General features: G+C 34.5%; 1 protein-coding gene, 1 non-coding gene and 1 pseudogene across 2 annotated transcripts; all 3 read left to right on the forward strand.

Moving 5' to 3' along the window:
* The first annotated feature begins 1,267 nt into the window (after nucleotides 1-1,267).
* LOC131176845 (subtilisin-like protease 3) lies at nucleotides 1,268-3,682 on the forward strand. The gene has a single exon (XM_058141871.1). The coding sequence runs from the start codon at nucleotides 1,314-1,316 to the stop codon at nucleotides 3,558-3,560; it is 2,247 nt and encodes a 748-aa protein (XP_057997854.1). The 5' UTR covers nucleotides 1,268-1,313; the 3' UTR covers nucleotides 3,561-3,682.
* A 2,877-nt stretch (nucleotides 3,683-6,559) lies between these two features.
* Nucleotides 6,560-8,895, forward strand: LOC110635883 (subtilisin-like protease 4; annotated as a pseudogene).
* A 3,200-nt stretch (nucleotides 8,896-12,095) lies between these two features.
* LOC131176846 (small nucleolar RNA R71) lies at nucleotides 12,096-12,202 on the forward strand. Its single transcript, XR_009146700.1, has one exon. It is a non-coding gene; the product is annotated as a small nucleolar RNA R71 (small nucleolar RNA).
* Nucleotides 12,203-21,804: the final 9,602 nt, after the last annotated feature.

Here is a 21,804-nt window from a genome sequence, read left to right on the forward strand (position 1 = left end):
TATATTTACTATGAGCAATTGTGATGTCAGGGTTCTCTTGGGTGTAATTGGGTAGTTAGTTTGAAAGTTGTAATGATTGATTTATTATTTGATTATAGTGGATGATTGCATGTCCATGGATATAATCCTATGTGCAAAAAATAAACCATGTAAATATTAGTGTTTTACATATTTACTTTGTTTCTTTTAGTTTATATGCTTTCGCGATACATAAATATTCCGATTAGAAACTAATCTGAACATACCTTTGACACAACAAAAAATATTTTTTCTCTATCAACTAGAGAGAATACTCTCTCTTATCTTTAGTAAATAAAATCACTTAGTTTTTATTTTTTATTTTTCTCTCATCATATACATTTCCTAGATAACGGAGAGACTGTTCTCTTTAAGTAACAAAAGAGAAATATTTGTTTATTGTATCTAATGTTCAGATCAGCTTTTAGTCGGAATATTCAATGAAGTCTTGTAAGAGGGATTTAGAGTGATATTAAATTAAAGTTTGAACATTCTTTTAATGGAAATTGAAATTAAAAAATAATAATAAAATAACCTCAAAATTGAGTAACGATAAGCCATTTATTGTTATGTAACTGAGCAACGATAAGCCATTTATTGTTATATAAGCAGACCTCGTTAATATGAGCAAAGTATATGAGAAATAGAATTTAGTTTTATGTTCTAAAAAACGCGATTTTTATCTGATATCAAACTTGGATTCTAAACTTGTGGAGCTAAGTTAGCGATAAAACACTCGCTAATTTTTAAAAATTGGTTTTTATTATTTTAGAAATTTAAAGCAATATTTTAAAAAAAAATTCAAATAGGAATAACCTATCATAATTATTTTGTCCAAAACATGGATGTTACGTTTATGGAGCAAAGTTGAAAAAAAATAAATGGCTACTGGTTGTCGAGATCGATAAATCAGCTTCTAATATGAGGACATGTCATTCAAAGAAATCAAAATCGCGTCATTGTTTTTACAGGGACTAGCAGCATTACCAGTCCCGAATTCAATCTCTGGCTTGGTAATATAATTTTTTTATTTAATTTTAATTAAAATTTATCCATTTTATAATACAATTTTTTAACACCCGTATTCATTCATTTCATTCATTTTAATTTCTGCTCTTCTTTGGCATGGTCTGGCTGCATTATTAGCGCGTCCCACTAAGCACGATGGACGGGTGAAAGAGAAATCTAATCAATACACTGGTGTTTTCTTCTTTATGTCCAAATTTACTATAAATGTACGAGGATATGGCTGTCGAAGCTCAAAAGCTCCAGCATTTTCTATTCCTTCCAACAATATGGAAAACAGAAGATGCAAAATATTGCCAACCATGTTGTTTATGTCCCTCTTTATCCTCACTTCTATGTTTAGCCCCTCTCTAGTCATCGTTGAGTCATTGATCACTCCTTCAACCAGTAATGGATATGTGAATGAAGAAAGCGTCTTCGAGACTTATATTGTCCTCTTAAAGCAACCAGAAGGAGAATTGTTCACAGAGTCCAAAGATTTAGAAAGCTGGTATCGATCATTTTTGCCAGCTGACACTTTAAACTCAAACCAACCACGTTTGCTTCACTGCTATCGCCATGTGGTTACTGGGTTTGCTGCAAAACTTACAGCAGACGAAGCAAAGGCAATGGAAATGAGGGAAGAGTTGCTGTTAGCCCGGCCTCAGAGGATGGTGCCTCTACACACGACCCACACGCCAAGCTTTTTGGGTCTGCAGCAAAATTTAGGATTTTGGAATTCTTCGAATTACGGCGAAGGAGTGATTATTGGAGTTGTGGACAGTGGAATAGCGCCTGATCACCCTTCATTCAGCGGTAAAGGAATGCCTCCTCCGCCAGCAAAATGGAAAGGGAAATGTGAGTTCAATGCAACACTGTGCAACAACAAGCTTATTGGTTTGAGAAAATTCGACGCCACCAGTAATGACATTTTGGACAGGGTTCAGCATGGGACACACACTGCTAGCACAGCAGCTGGAAGTCCTGTGAAAGGTGCCAATTTGTTTGGGCAGGCCAATGGCACTGCAATTGGCATGGCACCTTTAGCCCACGTGGCAATGTACAAAGTTTCTGCCAGAGGTAACAAGGCCGGCGAGAGTGAGATACTGGCTGCAATGGACGCTGCCATCGATGATGGAGTTGATGTGCTTTCACTTTCCCTTGGTCTTGGTTCTCATCCTTTCTATGATGATGCCATTGCAACTGGAGCATTTGCTGCTATTCACAAGGGGATATTTGTCAGCTGCTCAGCAGGAAATAAAGGGCCTCTTTATGGAACTTTGTCAAATGAGGCACCATGGATTCTAACTGTAGGAGCAAGCACTGTGGACAGAGAAATACGAGCAACAGTGTTGCTTGGAAATAATAAAGAGCTAAATGGCGAATCTCTTATTCAGCCAAAACATTTTACTTCATCATCACTGCCACTTGTTTATGCATCCTGCAAAAATGGATCATTGAAAAATGTTGATGTCAAAGGCAAGATAGTGTTCTGTGAAGGAGGGTCTGAAACAGTTTCCAAAGGCAAAGAGGTGAAAAGAAATGGAGGCGCTGCCATGATTGTAATGAATTATGAGTATCAAGGCTCTGTTATCGTGCTTGATTCTGAACATCATGTGCTCCCTGCATCACGTGTGAGTTACATGGCAGGCTTGGCAATTAAAGCCTATATAAACTCTACATCGTCGCCGACTGCTACAATCTTGTTTAAAGGAACCGTAACTGGTGTACCGGCTGCTCCTCAAGTGGCCTGGTTTTCCTCGAGGGGTCCTAGCATCGCGAGTCCAGGGATCTTGAAACCTGACATTATAGGCCCTGGTGTGAACATTTTAGCTGCCTATCCAGTTTCAGATGATCATACTACCAACAGGTTTGGTATGATCTCTGGTACCTCAATGTCCTGCCCTCATCTTAGTGGCATTGCTGCTCTACTCAAAAGTGCCCACCCAAACTGGTCACCTGCTGCTATAAAATCTGCCATCATGACCACTGCTTCTTTGTATAATCTTGCAGGCAAGCCTATTCCTGAACAAAGAAAGTATCGTCCGGCTATTGTCTTTGACATCGGTGCAGGCCATGTGAACCCATCAAGAGCAAGTGATCCAGGGCTTATTTATGACCTCAAACCTGATGATTACGTTCCTTACTTATGTGGTCTTGGTTATTCTGACAAACATGTAGGGCTTATAGTGAAGCGCAAAGTGAAGTGCTCAAATGATTCAAGCATTCCTGAAGCTCAGCTGAATTACCCTTCATTTTCTATCGAATTGGGATCTACTCCACAGATATATTCAAGAACAATTACAAACGTTGGCAAGCCCAACTCAGTCTACTCTCTTCACATCTCTTCACCTAAAGGCGTACGTGTTAAGGTAACACCTCACAGGATTAGTTTCAGTGGGCTGAACCAGAAAGCTACATACTCTGTAACATTTACCAGAAGTGGGAATGCTAGAAGATCTTTTGCTCAGGGATACCTGAAATGGGTGGCTGATGGATATAGTGTTGGAAACCCAATTGCTGTCTTATTTAAATAGGCAGGCATAAATGTAATTGGATATGGATATGAAGTTATGTGTGGAAACTTTACTCTGCTTCTGAAAGAGGGGAAAGTTTCATATCAACTATCTCATCAATAAAGTTATTTCATAATCTCAAACTAGTTAAAGTAATGATTCTAATAAAATAAAACAATGAAGAATGCTATATATACATATATCATGTATCATTACTAAACTTTTAATCTCAATTTGCAGCTAAAAATGGGCACTCCAGAAATATCTTGGAAGCCTTGATGTCTAGCCACAATTACTATTCTCGGTGATGCAAATGAAAGTCTAGCGTCACTCAATATAAAGCTTATGGATATTCTGTATTTTATGGTAGTATTAGAAGAGGCGGATCCACATGCTAGGATGCAAACCTTTTCTTATAACTCTCACTTATAAGTTTATTGATATATTATCAAAGTCTTTCAAGTGAAAAAATTGAGAGTTAGAATTTTGATCGCTCTCATTTATTAATTAAATATTCAAACACAAGATAAAATGGATATATGTTTGTTCGCACTTAAACTTTAGTGGGAATTTGCGGGTGAGGTTGTGTTAGAGATAGTGGCCCTCACCCCAATGAACATTTGTGTATAGCGTATTTATAGAGAGCTCTCACGTTAAATAGTCACTATTGTGAAACTTTTTTATTTGGAAGAAAGAGATTTATATAGGGATGCAATTGCCCAAATCACAATTCATTTTGATGTTGGGATGAATTACTATGAGGTCTCTAGCATTTGCTATAATTCATTAGTTAGTCCTTTTATTTTGACAATTATATTAAAAAGCCCCTATAATTTAATTCCATCTATTAAAAGGAATATCCATCTATTTTCTTATACTTCGTCATTAGTCAATGTAGAGAGTTTTTTAAAAATATCCATAAACTTTCAAAATTTTCATTTCCATGAAACCACAGTATCTACTTTCTATTTTTCTCTCTCTCATATTCTTTTATTTCAAATAATTATACAATATAGCAGTAATTCCATATATGATATCTTAAATCGAATGGTAAGCCAATAAAGAGCAAATATGTGTACACAAATAGACCCTACAAAATTTTAATTACCAAATAAGCATCAAACAGTTTTTATTTTCTTCGAAATTTAATAGTTAAATTTGTATATACGTAGAATTCTTATTGACTTATCATTCGGTGCAATATAATAATAATTTTATAATATAATTTCTCCTTTTCTTTCTCACCATTTCTCTCTTCCTCTCTTTTCTCTCCTATACCATTTCTCTCTCCCTTTCTCTTTCTCTATCTTACCCTTTCTTCTCGGTCTCTCTTTTACCCTCTCTTTGCTATCTCTCAAACACTCTTTTCACTCCACCATTTCTCTCTCCCACTCTCTCACCTTCTCTTCTCTTTGTCTCCCTCTTATGAGAACACAATAAACTAGGAAAACAAGAATTTTGTATTTTACATCATCACCTTACATGTACGCATAAGGATATTTATATACAAGAAGAATGCCTAAATAATAACATCTAGGGTGAATGACTAAAATGAAACAAAACAATCCAAAATTAAGACACGGTAGAATTTAACCTGAGTAAGATAGATTTTTCCATGGATACGGCCGATCCTTCATGGCAAACGAGAATGCTAGAAAATGAAAGTGGAAAAGTGCTGATGACTATGGATTGGCTACTTTATCTCTCCAATTTCTCTCTCATTCTTCTTTTGGTATAAATACGGTTAAGAAAATATAATTCAAAATACAAAGACACCAAATTTGAAGTGGTTCAACGTAAGTCTACTTCACATATAAATCTTATATTATAAGAAAAATAATTATAAACATTAAATATTTTTCTCGCTCACTAATCACTTAAAACCCTCTATCCAATTACACCCAAAATTTTACAAAAGATGTAATGCCTATTTGGCATTAAGATTGGAATTGCTATTAAAAAAATATTTTTTTAAATGTATTAGTTAGAGAGTATTAAAAAATAATTTAAATTAAATTTGAATTGCAACTGGCACAAATTGTAATTCTTTAATATATTTTGTTTTTATTTCCAAGGATATAAATCAAGACCAACTTTTGACGCTTTCAGATCTTCATGGTAAGTAATTCTAGAATTCTTTAGTACTAAGAATCCAAGTCACCATTAACAAATACTATCATCTCTGTAACAAGAGGCAATTACAAGACTAGGCTCTCGTTTTTCAGAGACTAGTGGTAGGTGGGAAGGGATCAGGGGATTGATTGTTCTATCTTTGAACCACATCCGTTCATCGGCAATGATAAATTCTTCAGAAATAAATGGTTGAAATAAACCTATGATTTAAGCGTGAACAAAGATTTCTGCAAATAATATTTCCATTTGCCCACCATGCAATTGGGTACCTAACCTGAGGGAGCTTGAGTCTCTAGGCTTGTTATTTATAAGCGAGAAAAATCATGACTCAAATCTCTTAAACAAAGAATTTGCATTTCTAACAAAAAACAAAGGTTCAGTAGCTCAAAATTAAAAACTATTGGATTACTTAATTTTCATTTTGCTAAATTAAAGATTTTTTTTTATCGAATATATATAGTGGTTACAAGTATAATATGATTAAATAATCAAATTAATTTTAAAGAACTGGCCAAATCAAAGTACATTTTAAATAAACAATCAATAGATATGGATAATAACAGCATAATAAATAAAAACTACAATAAATAAAACTATATGGTGACACCATAACATCAATTGGTTTATTAGGATACATATTTTTCAAGAATCACACAATCCAAAACAAGTCACCAAAAGGGATCCATCAAGTATACTTCCATTGAAATTTTAGTTTCTGCTTTTCTTCGGCATGGACTGACTGCATTATTAGCGAGTCCCACTAAGCACGATGGACGGGGTTAAAGAGAGATCTAACCAACACACCAGTGTTTTCTTTGTGTCCAAATTTGCTATAAATGTACTTGGATATGGCTGTCGAAGCTCATAAGCTCCAGCATTTTCTATTCCTTCCAACAATATGGAAAACAGAAGATGCAAAATATTGCCGACCACGTTGTTTATGTCCCTCTTTATCCTCAATTCTATGGTTGGCTCCTCTCTAGCCATCGCTGAGCCACTGGTAACTTCTTCAACCGGTAATGCATATGTGAATGAAGAAAGTGACTTGGAGACTTACATTGTCCTCTTAAAGCAACAAGAAGGAGAATTGTTCGCGGAGTCCAAAGATTTAGAAAGCTGGTATCGATCATTTTTGCCAGCTGACACTTTAAACTCAAACCAACCACGTTTGCTTCACTACTATCGCCATGTAGTTATTGGGTTTGCTGCAAAAGTTACAGCAGATGAAGCAAAGGCAATGGAAATGAGGGAAGAGTTGGTGTTAGCCAGGCCTTAGAGGATGGTGCCTCTGCACACGACCCCACACACCTAGCTTTTTGGGTCTCCAGCAAAATTTAGGATTTTGGAAATCTTTGAATTATGGCAAAGGAGTGATTATTGGAGTCGAGGACAGTGGAATAGCTCCTGATCACCCTTCATTTAGCGGTCAAGGAATGCCTCCTCCGCCAGCAAAATGGAAAGGGAAATGTGAGTTCAATGCAACACTATGCAACAACAAGCTTTTATTGGTTTGAGAAAGGCACCGGTAATGACATGTTGGACAGGGATCAGCATGGGACACACACTGCTGGCACAGCCGCTGGAAGTCCTGTGAAAGGTGCCATTTTGTTTGGGCAGGCCAATGGCACTGCAATTGGCATGGCACCATTAGCCCACCTGGCAATGTACAAAGTTTCTGCCAGAGGTATTAAGGCCGGCGAGAGTGAGATACAGGCTGCAACGGACGCTGCCATCGATGATGGAGTTGATGTGCTTCCACTTTCCCTTGGTCTTGATTCTTATACTTTCTATGACGATGTAGTTGCAATTGGAGCGTATGCTGCTATTCAAAAGGGGATATTCTTCAGCTGCTCAACAGGAAATTCTGGGCAATCCTATAGATCTTTATCAAATGAGGCACCATGGATTCTAACTGTAGGAGCAAGCACTCTGGACAGAGAAATAAGAGCAACAGTGTTGCTGGGAAATAATACAGAGCTAAATGGCGAATATCTTTTTCAGCCAAAAGATTTTCCTTCATCATTACTGCCACTTGTTTATGCAGGTGCAAATGGTAATGCATCATCTGCATCCCGCCAAAAAGGATCATTGAGAGTTGTTGATGTCAAAGGCAAGATAGTGTTGTGGGAAGGAGGGCCAGAAACTGTTTCCAAAGGCAAAGAAGTGAAAAGAAACGGAGGCTCTACCATGATTGTAATGAATTATGAGAATGAAGGCTTTGTTATTGCACTTGACCTTGATAACCGTGTGCTTCCTGCAACACGCGAGTTACAAGGCAGGCTTGGCAATTAAAGCCTATATAAACTCTACATCGTCGCCAACTGCGACAATAACTGTAACTGGTGTACCGGCTGCTCCTCAAGTGGCCTGGTTTTCCTCGAGAGGTCCTAGCATTGCAAGTCCTGGGATCTTGAAACCTGACATTATAGGCCCCGGTGTGAACATTTTAGCTGCTTATCCAGTTTCAGTTGACCATACTACTAACAGGTTTGGCATGATCTCTGGTACCTGAATGTCCTGCCCTCATCTTAGTGGCATTGCTGCTCTACTCAAAAGTGCGCACCCAAACTGGTCATCTGCTGCTATAAAATCTGCCATCATGACCACCGCTTATTTATATAACCTTGGAGGCAAGCCTATTTCTGAACATACAGAGTTTCTTCCAGCTAATGTCTTTGACATTGGTGCAGGCCATGTGAACCCATCAAAAGCAATCCAGGCCTTATTTATGACTTCAAACCCGATGATTACGTTCCTTACTTATGTGGTCTTGGTTATTCTGACAAACATGTGGGATTTATAGTGAAGCGCACAGTGAAGTGCTCAAATGATTCAAGCATTCCTGAAGCTCAGCTGAATTACCCTTCATTTTCTTTCGAATTGGGATCTACTCCGCAGACATATACAAGAACAATTACAAATGTTGGCAAGCCCAACTCAGTTTACTCCCTTGACATCTCTTCACCTGAAGGAGTACATGTTATGGTAACTCCTCATAGGATTAGTTTCAGTAGGCTGAACGAGAAAGCTACATACTCTGTAACATTTAGCCGAAGTGGGAACGCTAGTATATATTTTGCTCAGGGATACCTAAATTGGATGGCTGATGGATATAGGGTTGAAAGTCCAATTGCGGTCTTATTTAAATAGGCAGGCGCAAAAGTAATTGTTTATGGATATGGAGTATGTGGATACTTTCTTCTGAAGGAGGGGAAATCTTCATATCAACTATCTCATCAATAAAGTTAACTAGTTAATTTATGATTCTGATAAAATAAAACAATGTAGACGATAATGCAAAATTTGTATCTTTCCAACTAAATGATATAAAATTAACTTATATATATATATATATACACACACAAAAACGATGTCAATTTGCCAGAATGACCAACAAGTGTTGAGTGGAATAGTAAGGATCACTACACTCGCAAAGGAAGAAAGAATTCAGGTCTAATTTTTTAAGAAAATATTATTAAGAAAAGTAACCATGAGTTAAATGGAGGGATACTGTGATATATTCAAAAAAATTTGCCATGTGAATAATTTAATTGTTTAGAATGCTTTGTCAAAAATTCTTAAACAATAAGTAAAGGCCACAACAATCCTTTTTCTTTTTTTTCAGAAAAAATCTCTAGTTTTTTTATTATTATTAATACTTACCTGGCCTAAACTGATTGATTTAATGTCTTTAATTGATATATATATATATATATATATTATTTAATTGTATATCTTATTTTTAATGATATCTTTAAATATTTATTTATTTCATAAAAAAAAATAGATAATCATAGACTGTTATCATTATGTTATATCATACACAACTGTTTTTGTTACTCACAAGTGCAACCACAATTTAAAACATGCTTCTCAAATATCAATTTCCAAACACCGCTCAGAAAACTATCCCACCCACCCATCCAATAGTAAACACACATGACAGCTATAAAGTATCCCAAGAAATAGTTAATGTAATTTGTCCACAAAGACTATTACATATATTTCCTTGCATTGTATATTGCCTAAAAGACAATTTAAGGACAACAAGTTGACTTATGATGAAAGTTTAAATTGGCAACAAGGCACAGAAAAAGGAAGAAAAATAACCGTTCATTGTAAGAGAGAGAGAGAACTAGACAAAACTCTAAAAAGATTTAGCCGCGCACACAATAAATTTAATCAAGACATCAATAGATTAATATCACTCCCTTTTGATGCATGCCTTTTTCTCTTGCTCCACCAAATTTAGCATCCCATTCCTTTATTTGTTAATCTCAAGCATTTGTCTTTTCTTTTTCTTTTTATATACCTATAATCAAAGAAGAAAATAACAATCAAACTTTGAGAAAAAACTTCAACTAAAATTATATGCAATCAATATGAACAAAACTTAAAAGAAATGACAAAAAGAAAGGATATCAAATTTTTTTGCTTGGGTTGCCTCCCAAAAGCGCCTATTTTAAGTCTTTAGTTTAACCATTTCTCTCTCTTCATGGAGTTTTAAACACAGATTTGTCTTCCTTGTTAACAGCTGTTCTAGTGAACTTATATTTTCATTTCTTTCCATCAATAGTTAAAACACCTGTTATTTTATTCAACATTCCTATTCCACCTTGAAAATATTTCATTTGAAGTTTAGGAGAAAAAGATTTGAGTTTAACCTTTGGAACCTTAAACTGAGATTGAAGCTTTTTATATTCATCTTGCTTAAACTCAATTTTATCTTGCACTTTTTTAACAATATCAATCATTTGTGTAAAATCCTTCTCAACACTAACTTTATCAAAATCATTCAATTTAGGCTCACTAAACAAATTACTCAAGCTCTCATCAATAACTTCTATTCTAAAGCATTGATCATTTTCCATGGAAAATTTAGAGTACTAGAGACATTAAATTTTACCTCTTCATGCCCAAGTCAGTGTACCTTTATGAACATCAATTAGAGCCTTACTAGTTGCAAGGAATGGTCGCCCAAGAATTAGATGTACCTCTTTTTCCTCCACCATGTCTAATACAACAAAATCCACAAGAAAGATGAATTTGTTGACTTTTACGAGCACATTCTCTACTATGCACCTTGGCATCATCACAGAATGGTCTGCTAATTATAGAGAAATAGTAGTGGGTTTGACCTCTCCTAGTCCTAGTTTCCTGGAAACAGAATAAGGCATAAGATTAATAGTTGCACCAAGATCACACAATGCTTTATCAAATTCACAATTGCCTATTTTATAAGGGATAGTGAAACTACTTGGATCTTTAGACTTCAAAGGCAATTTGTTTAGGATAATGGCACTGCACTCCTTATTAAGCATCACTTTCTCATAATCCTCTAACCTTCTTTTCTTGGACAAATTCTCCTTAAGAAACTTGACATAATTGGACATCTATGCCAATGCTTCTGTAAAAGATAAGCTGATATGCAACTTTTTAAACACCTCCAAGAATTTCAAAAAATTTTTATCCTCTTGGTGTTGCTTGAGTCTCTGTGGAAATGGTATAGGAGGTATATAAGGCTTTAATGGCTCTAAGACTTTCTCCTTTCAACTTCCCTTCTTCCTTCTTCTTATCATCAACAGCTTTTTTTCAACTTTCTTTCCCTTCTCTTTCTTTTACGGTTCCTCCAATTGCTTCCCACTTCTCAAATTAATTGCATTGCACTGCTCTTTGGGGTTAGTCTTTATGTTACTAGGAAAATTACCTGGATTCCTTTCAGATAGCATGCTAGCTATTTGCCCCATTTGCACCTCTAAGTTCTTTAGAGCAGCTTGTTGATTTTGTAATGTCAAACTTTGATTTTGAAAGTTCATCCTAGTCTCATTCATGTAATTCTCAATTGTCTTAGCCATATTTGCCACAATATCTTCCAAACTTTGTTTCTTCTCTGATTGTGAAAAACTACGTGGCGCTCTGTTCTAGTAGTTAAGCTACTGTTGTTGTCCTCCCCATAAAAAATTTGGGTGATTCTTCCAAGAAGGATTATAAGTGTCAAAATATGGGTTGTTCTATTGTCTTCTAGGATTGCCTACATATTGAGCTTGCTCTTGCATTGGTTGGAAAAAAGACTCATCAATATAACAGTCCCTTATTGCATGTGGCCCAGCATAGTTCTCATATACAGGTGCTCTAGTGCTAATGGTAGCTGCATTCACTAATATCTGGTCAAGCCTTCTAGAAATGGAATCAATTTTGGCATTCAGTGTGGTAATGGAGTCAACCTCATAAATTCCAGCAACTCTACTTGTTGTGTTCCTCTCATTGAGCCATTGATAGCAATTATCTGCCAACTCTTACATCAATTCATTACCATCATCAATTGATCTGCTCAATAGAGATCCTCCTGCTGCAGAGTCTATATTGCTTCTAGTATGACCATTTAACCCATTGTAGAAACTTTGAATCAACAACCACTTAGGTAGTCCATGGTGTGGACACTTTCTCACCAAATCCTTGAATCTATCCCAGGCTTCATAAAGTGTCTCCATATCCATCTAAGTAAACATTTGGATATCATTTTTTAGCTTCACAATCTTAGCTAGAGGGAAAAACTTTGCCATGAGCTTTTCTGCCAAATCCTCCCATGTAGTGATAGACCCAATAGGTAAAGAATTCAACCATGCTCTTGCTCTATCCCTTAGTGAGAATGAGAAGAGTCTCAATCTAATGGCATCATCCGATGCTCCATTAAACTTCAATGTGTCACAAATCATGAGAAAACTCTCCAGATGAACATTAGGATCCTCATTTTCAGTCCCTCTAAATTGGCATGCAATTTAAACTATTTGAATAAGAGCAAGCTTGTGAAAACCCATATACAATTATTATTTATTAATATTTTATTTTATTTTAATTAGCTAACAATAATTTAATATATTTATAAAATATATATATATATATATTTTATTGGATGGTCTGCTTATTTATTTTTAGATATATATATATATATATTATTTTTGAAATTAAATATATATCTGCAATCTGAACAACCCAGTTCAATAATAACTCTATTTCCATTCTACACCTAATAGAACTCTTGAAATATATATATACCCTAATCATCTCTTCTGCTAAACTTTGCTCTCAAAACCTGTTTGTCACCTCCTTTTTCTATCAAATACTCTCAACAGGTATTTTTATTATCTTTTAAATTATTATTATATATGTACATATATATACATATAAATATAAAAATTTACTATTTATAATCTGATGTGTGCAGAAAATCCCTAAATTTTTACTTCTCTATTCATCACCTTCGATTCTGTTTTCAAGGTAAAAATTATCATTCTTTATTCAATAATGGGTGAATTTGATTTTATTTTCTTTCCTCGATTTGTTACAACTACTCTAGAAATTTATTTTTTTTCCTTTGATCATTGGTATTGAATTGGGTTGATCATGATTACTGTGAGATAATAACCTTCAATTTAGATTATATATATATATAAACCTTCGTCACCCTGTTCATCGAATTCTGTCCACTGAACTCGTCCCCCTGATCATTCCTATATATATATATATATATATATATATATATATATATATATATATATATATATATATATATATATATATATATATATATATATGTATATATATATATATATATATATATATTAAAAATCATTTTATTTTACTGTTATTTAATATTTCTCTTTAATACTTTGGGTGTGCAGGAGATTCGAATATTCAATCAGCCAATTGAAATTGTCTCTCTTCCATTGAAAATAACTATTGTCTTGGAGGTTCCAGGTGAGTGGTAATTATAGTACATGGCACCGTTTTTGTCCCTTTAAAAATTTCTTAGCATTAAGTTTGTTATTAAATGAAATTTTAAATCAATATTTTAACAATGATTTTATATGTGATTTTCTAGAGTTTTATTTTATTATTAAATTTTATCTCGATTTTGATTAAATAATTGATTTTGCCAACTATCTCTGCATTAGACCCATTAGGATTCTGGGAACAGGCCTTTAATATATTTATATTGATTGATATTTGACTATAAAATTTATCAATGTGTTACTGAATTGATTTGAGATTGATTTGATTTTATTGAATTGATTTGAGATTGATTTGATTTTATTGACTCTCTGAAACTATTGAAATACACTATTGGAATTGCACTATCAGTTATTATTTGCTATCTGAAATTTTTTATTGATATTGATTGATTTGTACAAATTGATATTCTATTTTGAATTGGTACCTGTGCCCAGTATCTGTTTCTGTTATCTGGCCCCGCCGTGTGGACTATCACGGTATTAGGTTGCATTATCGAGTTATGCATCATTGCAGTTTATGGCTTGCATTAGTATCATATGCATTGATATCTGTGAAGGAGGAGGAAGGTATCAAATATCCGGTAGCGCGCTTACCATCTGGCCTTTGGTGATGTGGGGTATCATCACCCTGGTGCACTGTACCATAAAATTTTTATTGAATAAATTTATTTTATATATATGTTTTATGAAATTATTTTATTAATGATTTTGACAGTATGAGCATGATTTTATTGAATAGAAAATTTATTGTGAAATTAATCAAGCGTCTGCCTGTTCCTATTCCATTGTGTGCTATAATTATCATTCACTGAGCATCTAGCTCAAACCACGTTTTCTCATGCATTATCTATTTCGATCAAGAGAATCTGTGGTGATCCAAATATTCAGTCCATTTTCTGGAGAGGGACAACTTTGATTTGTTCTCATGGTATGCCCGAACTCGTGTTTTCTCGGGCTAATAATTAGTTTGGTTTATTGAACAGTTTAAGTTTTTATTGAAATCTGTAGAGACTCCGCAGTTTACTTATGGGATATTTATGATGTTTATTCAGCATTTTGTTTATTTGAATTTTATCTATTTTTGGGATTAGTAAGTGACAATATATTCATTCAAGATACTCTGATAAGGCTTGCATGATTTAAGAATACTTAAATTATGCGCCGGTCACGGTTCAGAATTTTGGGTCGTGATAAAGTTGGTATCAGAGCTCGGTTGAGGTCTAGTAAACTTGCGGAGTATAGGATCCTTAACGTCTTTTCAGTTTATCATTACTTCAGATATCTGCGTCCTTCGTACTTTTTTGCCTGTCTTAATATGGCTCACATTTTCAAATTTAATGCTTGTTTATTAAAATGAATAGGTGCCTGGGTCTATTAGACGTAAGAGGAGAACTAAGGCCAAGGGTCTTAATGGTGCAAGCCTTGATCCAACAGGGGAGGTACCACCTCAAACTATTAATCAGACATCTGAACAAATGCCTAAGGCTAAGACTGGGGCACAACCATTCCTTTGTTTCTCCATACTTTTTCACGATATTTAGTACACCACCTACTTTGTTAGAGTGTCCTTTATCTGTATCAACACCTATGGGGGATGCAATAGACACTGATATGGTGTATAGGGGATGTATAGTTCACATTGGAGATAGAGAATTAGCTGCAGATCTTATTTCTTTGGATATGTTTGAGTTTGATGTGATTTTAGGCATGGATTCGTTAGCCACTTATCACGTTTCATTGGATTGTCATAATAAAGTTGTACTCTTTAAAATTCCTGGGGAGGCAGAATTTCAATTTCAGGGAGATCGCAGTATAGCCTCTAGTGATCTTATCTCCATAGTGAGTGCTAGACGATTATTGCGAAAGAGGTGTAAAGGGTATCTAGCTTATGTTAGAGATGTTCAAGTAGAAGGTGCAGGTTTGGAGAATGTTATAGTAGTTAAGGAGTTTCCTGATGTGTTTCCAGAAGATTTATCAGGTTTACCCTCGGAGTGAGAGGTAGAGTTTGGTATAGACTTAGTTCCTGGAACTGAGTCCATATATATGCCACCTTCTCGTATGGCACCCGTAGAACTTAAGGAGTTGAAGGAGCAACTACAGGACCTACTAGATAAGGGGTTTATTCGCCCTAGTGTTTCTCCATGGGATGCTCCTGTGTTATTTGTACGGAAAAAGAATGGGTCTTTGAGAATGTGTATTGATTATAGGCAATTGAATAAGGTAATTGTGCGTAATAAGTATCCTCTTCCATGCATAGATGACCTGTTTGACCAACTTCAAGGTGCAAAGTATTTTTCCAAGATTGATCTTCGATCTGGGTATCATCAATTGAGGGTCAAGAAAGAAGACATACTCAAGACAGCCTTTAGGACTAGGTATGGACACTATGAATTTCTTGTAATGTCTTTTGGTCTTACCAATGCTCCGGCCGCTTTTATGGATCTCATGAATAGAGTTTTAAGCCTTTCTTAGATCAATTTGTTATAGTGTTCATCGATGACATTCTAGTGTACTCAAAGAGTATGGAGGAGCATGAACAGCATTTGAGAATTGTCCTTCAGACCTTACAAGAACACAAGCTATATGCCAAGTTCTCAAAATGTGAGTTCTGGTTAGATAGTGTGGCTTTCCTAGGCCATACAGTATCGAAGGATGGGGTGTGCATTGATAAGAAGAAAGTTGAGGCAGTGCTTCATTGGCCTAGACCCACAACTGTGTCAGAGATTCGTAGTTTCTTGGGTTTAGCAGGGTATTATAGACGGTTTGTTCAAGACTTCTCTCGTATTGCAGCACCTTTAACTAAGTTGACACAGAAGAATGTGAAATTTCAGTGGTCTGAGGCTTGTGAAAAAGTTTTCAGAGCTTAAGACTCGTTTAACTCTGACAAAGACTGTTAGCCCTTCCATCTGGATCAGGGGGTTATGTAGTATATTGTGATGCTTCTAGGATTGGTTTAGGATGTGTTTTGATGCAGCATGGACGGGTTATTGCATATGCTTCTCGTCAGTTGAAAAGACACGAGCAAAATTATCCAACTCATGATTTGGAAATGGCTGCAGTAATTTTTGCTTTGAAAATCTGGAGGCACTATCTATATGGTGAGACTTGTGAAATCTTCACTGACCACAAAAGTCTCAAATACATATTTGACCAACGTGATCTTAGTCTTAGGCAAAGGAGATGGGTAGAATTGCTGAAGGATTATGACTGCACTATACAGTATCATCCTGGAAAAGCTAATGTAGTGGCTGATGCTCTAAGCAGGAAGTCTTCTGGTAGTTTAGCCCATATATCTACCAAAATGAGGCCTTTGATTGGTGAATTACATGAGTTGCTAGATCAGGGAGTAGAGTTTGAAATCATAGCTGGATCACTCTTAGCACATTTTCGAGTTAGGCCTATCTTGATTGATCGAATTAAGGCTGCTCAAAAGAGGGATTCTCAGCTGTGTGAGATTATAGATAATATTCATCAAGGCCAAGCTCAAGGATTCATGTTGAATGATGATGGAGTTCTTCATTATGGCACTAGACTTTGTGTCCCCAATGTTGATGAGTTGAGAAGAGAAATCATGGAGGAGGCACACCATTCTGCTTACACAGTACACCCAGGTTCAACTAAGATGTACCGTGATTTAAGGGAGTATTATTGGTGGGGTGGCATGAAGAGGGATGTTGTAGACTTTGTTGCTAAATGTTTGACTTGTCAGCAGGTTAAGGCAGAACATCAGAGACCATCTGGGTTACTTCAGCCATTGCCTATTCCCGAGTGGAAGTGGGAGCATATTGCCATGGACTTTGTTGTGGGTTTACCTAGTACACGAGGTGGTTACAATGCAATCAGGTGATAGTGACAGATTGACAAAATCTGCTCATTTCCTTCTTGTGAAGACTACATATGACTTTGCTAAACTTGCACAGTTGTATATAAACAAGATTGTTAGTCTTCATGGAGTTCCAGTTTCCATTGTCTCTGATCGTGGTACTCAGTTTACTTCTCGATTTTGGAAGAAATTCCAAGAAGCTTTAGGACACGAGTAGACTTTAGTACTACTTTTCACCCTCATACGGATGGACAGTCAGAAAGGACCATACAGACATTAGAGGACATGCTTCGTGCATGCGTTATGGATTTTGGTGGCTGTTGGGATCATCATTTGCCTTTAGTGGAGTTTGCTTATAATAACAGTTATCAGGCAAGTATAGAGATGGCTCCATATGAGGCATTATATGGTCGAAAGTGCAGGTCACTGGTTTGTTGGGATGAAGTTGGAGAAAGAAGGCTTACTATACCAGAGTTGATACAATTAACTTCAGAGAAGGTTCGACTAATTCGTGATCGACTTTTGACTGCTCAAAGTCGACAGAGAAGTTATGCTGATCCTAAGCGTAAAGATGTAGAATTTATGATTGGTGATCATGTATTTCTGAGAGTTTCCCCTATGAAAGGAATCATGAGGTTTGGGAAGAAAGGGAAGCTTAGCCCTCGTTTTGTTGGTCCATTTGAAATTTTGGAGAGAATTGGAGCAGTTGCTTACCGTTTAGCTCTTCCACCTGGTTTTGCACATGTACATCCAGTTTTCCATATTTCTATGCTTAGGAAGTATGTACCAGATCCATCTCATGTTTTACAACCTCAAACCATGCAATTTAGGGATGATATGTCATATGAGGAGCAACCATTAAAGATTTTAGATCGACAAATTAGGAAACTCCGGTCTAAGGAAGTGGCTTTGGTCAAAGTCTTGCGGCATAATCACTCAAGTAGTGAGGCCACATGGGAGGCAGAATCTGAAATGCGAGCCAAATATCCTCACTTATTTGATTCTTCAGGTTAGAATTTTGTCTATTCAAATTCGGGAACCGAATTTTTTTAAGGGGGGAAGTATGTGAAAACCCATATACAATTATTATTTATTATTATTATTTTATTTTATTTTAATTAGCTAACAATAATTTAATATATTTATAAAAATATATATATATATATATATATTTTATTGGATGGTCTGCTTATTTATTTTTAGATATATATATATATATTATTTTTGAAATTAAATATATATCTGCAATCTGAACAACCCAGTTCAATAATAACTCTATTTCCATTCTACACCTAATAGAACTCTTGAAATATATATATACCCTAATCATCTCTTCTGCTAAACTTTGCTCTCAAAACCTGTTTGTCACCTCCTTTTTCTATCAAATACTCTCAACAGGTATTTTCATTATCTTTTAAATTATTATTATATATGTACATATATATACATATAAATATAAAAATTTACTATTTATAATCTGATGTGTGCAGAAAATCCCTAAATTTTTACTTCTCTATTCATCACCTTCGATTCTGTTTTCAAGGTAAAAATTCTCATTCTTTATTCAATAATGGGTGAATTTGATTTTATTTTCTTTCCTCGATTTGTTACAACTACTCTAAAAATTTATTTTTTTTCCTTTGATCATTGGTATTGAATTGGGTTGATTATGATTACTGTGAGATAATAACCTTCAATTTAGATTTTATATATATATATATATATATATATATATATATATATATATATATATATATATATAAATCTGTTCATCGAATTCACGAATTCGTCCCTCTGTCATTCCTATATATATATATATATATATATATATATATATATATATATATATATATATATATATATTTGTTGGCGTGCGTCCTGCGTCCCTGTGCACCCCTGTGCGTGTGTGTGTATATATATATATATATATATATATATTAAAAATCATTTTATTTTACTGTTATTTAATATTTCTCTTTAATACTTTGGGTGTGTAGGAGATTCGAATATTCAATCAGCCAATTGAAATTGTCTCTCTTCCATTGAAAATAACTATTGTCTTGGAGGTTCCAGGTGAGTGGTAATTATAGTACATGGCACCGTTTTTGTTCCTTTAAAAATTTCTTAGCATTAAGTTTGTTATTAAATGAAATTTTAAATCAATATTTTAACAATGATTTTATATGTGATTTTCTAGAGTTTTATTTTATTATTGAATTTTATCTCGATTTTGATTAAATAATTGATTTTGCCAACTATCTCTGCATTAGACCTATTAGGATTCCGAGAACAGGCCTTTAATGTATTTATATTGATTAATATTTGAATATAAAATTTACCGATGTGTTACTGAATTGATTTGAGATTGATTTGATTTTATTGACTCTCTGAAACTATTGAAATACACTATTGGAATTGCACTATCAGTTATTATTTGCTATCTGAAATTTTTTATTGATATTGATTGATTTGTACAAATTGATTTTCTGTTTTGAATTGGTACCTGTGCCCAGTATCTATTTTTGTTATCTGGCCCCGCCGTGTGGACTATCACGGTATTAGGTTGCATCATTGCAGTTTATGGCTTGCATTAGTATCATATGCATTGATATCTGTGAAGGAGGAGGAAGGTATCTAATATCTGGTAGCGCGCTTACCATCTGGCCTTTGGTGATCTGGGATATCATCACCCTGGTGCACTATACCATAAAATTTTTATTGAATAAATTTATTTTATATATATATTTTATGAAATTATTTTATTAATGATTTTGACAGTATGAGCATGATTTTATTGAATAGAAAATTTATTGTGAAATTAATCAAGCGTCTGCCTGTTCCTATTCCATTGTGTGCTATAATTATCATTCACTGAGCATCTAGCTCAAACTACATTTTCTCTGTCTGTTATCTGTTTCAGATCAGTAGAATTCTACAGCTGATCCAAATATTTAGTCCATTTTCTGGAGAGGGACAACTTTGATTTGTTCTCATGGTATGCCCGAACTCGTGTTTTCTCGGGCTAATAATTAGTTTGGTTTATTGAACAGTTTAAGTTTTTATTGAAATCTGTAGAGACTCCGCAGTTTACTTATGGGATATTTATGATGTTTATTCAGCATTTTATTTATTTGAATTTTGTCTATTTTTGGGATTAGTAAGTGACAATATATTCATTCAAGATACTCTGATAAGGCTTGCATGATTTAAGAATACTTAAATTATGCGCCGGTCACGGTTCAGAATTTTGGGTCGTGACAAAGCTTTAGCTCAAAATTGTTAGCTTACACCGGAGGTCTTGTAATGCTCGATGTAGAACCAAACACCATTAGTCTAATGTAATCCTACAAAATCCTCATTTCTTGCCTTGGAACTTGTGCCCCCTGCAAAATCCTCATTTCTTGCCTTGGAACTTGTGCCTCTTTCTCATCATCCACCACTTCCTCAATCACTACTCTTGGATTCATGTCATCTATTTCAAAATTAACCTCTTTTTCAGCCTTCTTCCTTTCTCTAACTTATCTTCTGTTTGCTTTACAAGTTTTCTCAATTTCAGGATCAAATTGCAATGAGCTTGAGTCAACCAATCTTCTCATAAACCACTTGAAAATAACCAAAGCACAAACACAAATTAAAACCAATAAAGTAAAAATGCCTAGATTACCAATAAAATCAACTATTTTGATATTAAAGTTGTCAATCCTCGGCAACGATGCCAAAAACTTGATACTAATCCGAAAGTATACTAAATTACACAAGTAATAAAAAGTGAGTAAAGTATCATTCCCATGGAGATTGTCTTTAATTACTAAAATCTATATTAATTTTTCTAATATCTAGACTATTAAATCAGATTAAATTCAAGAAATTAAAATTGAACTAAAAAATAAAATTAACTAAAATTGGAAATTAACTAGGGACATTAATTTCACTTGACCCAATAATTCATCTCAATTAATTTTGTCTAATAATCACTTTAACTATCTTTACGAGGATAATAATCAGAAATTATCTAATAATTCCTTTTGGGCATTATCAAACCTTCTAATTAACAGAGGTAATTCCTATTTTTCAATAAGAGTTACTCAATTAATTAAAACATGAAGACAAAAATTATTGTAAAAACTCTATAGACCCAACTTTAATTTCCACTCTCAATTGAAAATCAAATGATGATTGCTATCAAAATCAAATTTATGGTCCTACTTTCCAGTCAAAATTATAAATCACAATTCATTCAAGCATCAATTATAATACTCAAAAACATTAAAATTAAGATAACAATCAATTGCAAGATAGAGAAAACTAAGTCAAAATAATGAAATTAAAATCGAGCTACATCAATACCCTAACTTAAAAATTTAGTCACTCATTTTCTCAATTTTCAACTCAAAATTAATAAAAGTAAATCCAAACGTCAAACTAACAAATGGGTTTCAAATAAAAGAAAAGAAAGAAAAGAATAAAAAGAATAAATTCTAAGTGTGTTTGATGAAAAATCCTTACTTTAGCATCA

The sequence above is a fragment of the Hevea brasiliensis genome, unplaced genomic scaffold (assembly GCF_030052815.1).
Source record: "Hevea brasiliensis isolate MT/VB/25A 57/8 unplaced genomic scaffold, ASM3005281v1 Scaf258, whole genome shotgun sequence".
Lineage (NCBI taxonomy): Eukaryota > Viridiplantae > Streptophyta > Magnoliopsida > Malpighiales > Euphorbiaceae > Hevea > Hevea brasiliensis.